At 64.1% G+C, this 5,090-nt stretch overlaps 1 protein-coding gene across 1 annotated transcript; it reads right to left on the reverse strand.

The window, feature by feature from the left end:
• Positions 1 to 248: 248 nt before the first annotated feature.
• Positions 249 to 4,579, reverse strand: LOC126037280 (F-box/LRR-repeat protein 19-like; the record flags this gene model as incomplete). Its single annotated transcript, XM_049797598.1, has 3 exons — positions 4,412 to 4,579; positions 2,455 to 2,657; positions 249 to 392 (listed from the first exon to the last, which is right to left on the reverse strand). Coding segments are annotated over exons 2-3 (315 nt in total), but the record flags the coding sequence as incomplete, so codon positions are not given.
• Positions 4,580 to 5,090: the final 511 nt, after the last annotated feature.

Genomic DNA, 5,090 nt, shown 5'->3' on the forward strand with positions numbered 1-5,090 from the left:
CCCCCCCCCAAAAAATTAAATAAAGTTTTGGGGTGTCCCCCCCAACATCTAAGGGATCCCCAAAAAGCAGGGGGGATCCCCAAAATGCTGGGGGGGTTGTGATTTGGGCGGGGGGCAACTCGTTTGGCGGGCGTACGGGGTGGTTGGGGGCGTGCGGACGCTGCCGGCGTCCTGCCACTGGGTGGGAAAAGGGGGTGCCCCCCCCCAAAAAAAATAAAAAATAAAATTTTGGGGTGTCCCCCCCCTACCTGGAGGCAGCGGGGGTGCACGATTTCGCTGCAGAGGGTGCACTCCATCAGCGAGAGCTCGAATTTCTCCTCCGGCCCCTCGGCCGCTTCTTCCCGTCCGGCTTCTCCGCAAGCCAAGCACACCGCCGTGTGGGGCAGCACCGGCTGGGGGGGGGGGGGCATCAAGGGGGGGTTAGGGTACCCCAAAATTGTCATGGGTCCCCCAAAACCCACCCCGAAACCTCAGACGAGCCCGGGGTTGCTGAAGGTACGGTGTGGAATAAGCCCAAGGTTACCCCAAAGTGTTTTAGGAGTGTTCAAATCATCGCAAAAAGCCTCAAAATCCAAACTGGGGGTCCTCAAATCGCCCCAAACACCCCCAAAATCCAACCCTGGGGTCCCCAAATCACCCCAAAGACCCCCAAAACTATTCATTGGGTTCTCAAATCAGCCCAAAGACCCCCAAAATCCACCTCGGGGTCCTCAAATCACCCCAAACGCCCCCAAAATCCACCCCTGGGGTCCTCATGTCACCCCAGAGACCCCCAAAACTACTCATTGGGTCCTCAAATCACCCCAAAAAAACCCAAAATCCAACCCTGGGGTCCTCAAATCACCCCAAAAAACAACCCTGGGGTCCTCATGTCACCCCAAAGACCCCCAAAACTATTTGTTGGGTTCTCAAATCACCCCAAAGACCCCCAAAATCCAACCCTGGGGTCCCCAAATCACCCCAAAGACCCCCAAAACTATTCGTGGGGTTCTCAAATCACCCCAAACACCCGCAAAATCTACCCCTGGGGTCTCCAAATCACCCCAGAGAGACCCCCAAAACTATTTGTGGGGTTCTCAAATCACCCAAAACACCCCCAAAACATAACCCGGCGGTCCTCAAATCACCCCAGAGACCCCCAAAACTATTCATTGGGTCCTCAAATCACCCCAAAAACCCCAAAAATCCAACCCTGGGGTCCTCAAATCACCCCAAAGACCCCCAAAACCATTCGTGGGGTTCTCAAATCACCCCAAACACCCCCAAAATCCACCCCGGGGTCCTCAAATCGCCCCAGGGACCCCCAAAACCATTCCAAAGACCCCAAAAACCACCCCAGGGACCCCCCAGACCCACCCCAGGGACCCCCTAAACCACCCCAGGGACCCAGACCACCCGAGAGACCCCCAAAACCACCCCAGAGACCCCTAAAACCACCCCAGAGACCCCCCAGACCCACAGGGACCCCCAAAACTCCCCCAGGGATCCCCAAAACCATTCCAGAGACCCCCAAAACCACCCCAGGGACCCCCTAAACCACCCCAGGGACCCCCTAAACCACCCCAGGGACCCCCAGACCCACCCCAGGGCTCCCCTAGGGACATCCTAAACCACCCCAGGGACCCCCAAACCCACCCCAGGGACCCCTAAAACCACCCCAGGGACCCCCAAACCCACCCCAGGGACCCCCCAGGGACATCCTAAACCACACCAGGGTCCCCCAAACCACACCAGGGACCCCCTAAACTGCCCCAGAGACCCCTAAAACCACCCCGGAGACCCCCCAGACCCACCCCAGAGATCCCCAAAACCATTCCAGAGACCCCTAAAACCACGGCAGGGACCCCCAAACCCACCGCAGGGCTCCCCCAGGGACCCCCTAAACCACCCCAGGGACCCCCAACCCACCCCAGGGACCCCTTAAACCACACCAGAGACCCCCAAACCATCCCTGGGACCCCTAAAACCACCCCAGGGACCCCCCAGACCCACCCCAGGGACCCCCAAAACTATCCCAGGGATCCCCAGACCACCCCAGGGACCCTCAAAACCACCCCAGGGACCCCCAAAACCACCCCAGGGCTCCCCCAGGGACCCCCTAAACCACACCAGGGACCCCTTAAACCACACCAGGGACCCTTTAAACCATCCCAGGGACCCCCTAAACTGCCCCAGAGACCCCTAAAACCACCCCGGAGACCCCCCAGACCCACCCCAGGGATCCCCAAAACTCCCCCAGGGATCCCCAAAACCATTCCAGAGACCCCCAAAACCACCCCAGGGACCCCCAGACCCACCCCAGGGACCCCCAAAACCACCCCAGGGACCCCCAAAACCACCCCAGGGCTCCCCCAGGGACCCCCTAAACCACACCACGGACCCCTAAACCACCCCAGGGACCCCCAAACCCACCCTAGGGACCCCCAGACCCCCCGGTTTTGGGGTTCCCCTCACCGCTGTGCACTGCCGTAAGAGACAAGACTGCTTCATGCGCCCCGGCCCCCCGAATTTCTTCATATCCCGGCAGAAGTGGCACTCGCCGCACTCGGAGCGCAGGCAGGCCCGGCACCTCCGGCACCGCGTCCGGCGACGCCGAGCTCCTGCCCCGGCCCCGCGGCTCCGCATTGGCCCCCCCCCCGCTCCCCGCCTACGCCGGCCTGGGGACCCCCCCCCCACACACACACGTGGGGATCGGGGACGGCGTGGGGGGGCGTGGGGGTGTTTTGGGCAACGTGGGGACAGGGAAAGCGACGTTGCGGGGTCGTGGGGACGTCACGGGGACGTTACGGGCACCGTGGGGACATCATGGGGGTCATGGGGACGTCACGGGGGTCGTGGGGACATTTTGGGCACCGTGGGGACGTCACGGGGACGTTATGGGCACCATGGGGACGCCACGGGGGTCGTGGGGGCATTACGGGCACCGTGGGGACGTCACGGGGACGTTATGCGCACCGTGGGGACGTCACAGGGGTCGTGGGGACGTCACGGGGGCGTTATGGGGGTCGTGGGGACGTCACAGGGGTCGTGGGGACGTCACGGGGACGTTATGGGGGTGGTGGGGACGTCACGGGGGCGTTATGGGGGTCGTGGGGACGTCACGGGGGTCGTGGGGACGTCACGGGGGCGTTATGGGGGTCGTGGGGACGTCACGGGGGCATTATGGGCACCGTGGGGACGTCACGGGGGTCGTGGGGACGTCACGGGGACGTTATGGGGGTCGCGGGGACGTCACGGGGACGTTATGGGCACCGTGGGGACGTTACGGGCACCGTGGGGACGTCACGGGGGTCGTGGGGACATTGTGGGCACCATGGGGACGTCACGGGGACGTTACGGGCACCGTGGGGATGTCACGGGGGTCGTGGGGACATTGTGGGCACCATGGGGACGTCACGGGGACGTTACGGGCACCGTGGGGATGTCACGGGGGTCGTGGGGACATTGTGGGCACCATGGGGACGTCACGGGGACGTTACGGGCACCGTGGGGATGTCACGGGGGTCGTGGGGACATTGTGGGCACCATGGGGACGTCACGGGGACGTTACGGGCACCGTGGGGATGTCACGGGGGTCGTGGGGACATTATGGGCACCGTGGGGATGTCATGGGGACATTTTGGGCACCGTGGGGACGTCATGGGGACCGTGGGGATGTCACGGGGACGTTTTGGGAACATTATGGGCACCGTGGGGACATTATGGGCACCGTGGGGATGTCACGGGGGCCGTGGGGATGTCACGGGGGCATTACAGGCACCGGGGGGACATCACGGGGACATTTTGGGGACCGTGGGGACATCGTGGGGACGTTGCGGGGACCGTGGAGATGTCACAGGGATCAAGGGGACATCGTGGGGGCGTCACGGGGACATTACAGGCACCGTGGGGATGTCACGGGGGTCGAGGGGACATGGTGGGGATGTTGTGGGGACCGTGGGGACATCGTGGGGACCGTGGGGAATGTCGTGGGGATGTCGTAGGGATATCGTGGGGAGTGTGGGGATGTCGTGGGGACCGTGGGGATGTCGTGGGGATATCGTGGGGACCGTGGGGATGTCGTGGGGACGCCGTGGGGACCGTGGGGATGTCGTGGGCACCCCGGAGCGGGAGGGGGACGGGACACGACGACACACACCAAAAGCGGACATCGTGGGGGCACAGCGAATCCATCGAGAAGCCCCCCCCCCCCCCAAAAAAAAAAAACCAAACAACCAAAAAAAAACAAACAAACAAACAGACACAGACGCTCCGTTAGTGCCGCCGGGGGAGGGAGAACACACAAAACCACCCTCCGCGATACCGGAGAGACAAAATAACCCCCTAAACCCCCCCAAACCCCCCCAAAAAACCCCACATCACCACACAAATATCCCGGGTTCGGCACTGGGGGGGGGGGGGGGGGCCTCACCTGCAGCCGCGCCGTGGGGCCGGGAGCGGCGCCATCGCCGGGGCGGCGGGAACGGAGAGAGGAGGAGGAGGAGGGGGGTCGGTAGAAGAAGAGGAGGAGGAGGAGGAGGAAGAAAAAAGAGGAGGAGGAGGGGGGGGCGGAAGGCCCCACCGGGGCCGCCGCCGCCCGCCCGCCCCCCCCCCTCCGCCACCGCTACCGCCTCCGCAAAATGGCGGCGGAGCGACGCCGCGCAAGGGACGACGGGAAGCGTAGTCCCGAGGGGTGTGTCCTCAAGGCGGGAGCCAATCGGAAGCGGCGCTGAGAAGGGCTGGGTGGGCGGGAAGGAGGAAGAGGGAGGAGAGGAGAGCCACGCCCCTTCCTCCTTCTGGGGGAGGATCATAGAGTTCGCGCTGGGGGGAATGGGGAAAGAGCGGTCCTCCGAGGCGGCTAGAGAGGCTGGAGCGGAAGTGGCGTCGCTGAGGAGGAAGATGGGGGGTGGTGGCGGGTGTCTGTGTCCCCCCCCCCGGTAAAACGGCGGCCGGGCCCGGAGGGGGGGGGGGGACACGGATGGGGGGGGCTCTGCTGGGGGTGAGTGGGGGTTGGGGGGGGTCCCTGCTATGGGGGGAGGGGTCTTGGTGTGGATTGGGGGGGCAGGGGTATGAGGGGGGGTCTCTTGTATAGATTGGGGGGGGTTTAGGGT

This window comes from Accipiter gentilis, unplaced genomic scaffold (assembly GCF_929443795.1).
Source record: "Accipiter gentilis unplaced genomic scaffold, bAccGen1.1, whole genome shotgun sequence".
Taxonomy (NCBI): Eukaryota; Metazoa; Chordata; class Aves; order Accipitriformes; family Accipitridae; genus Astur; species Astur gentilis.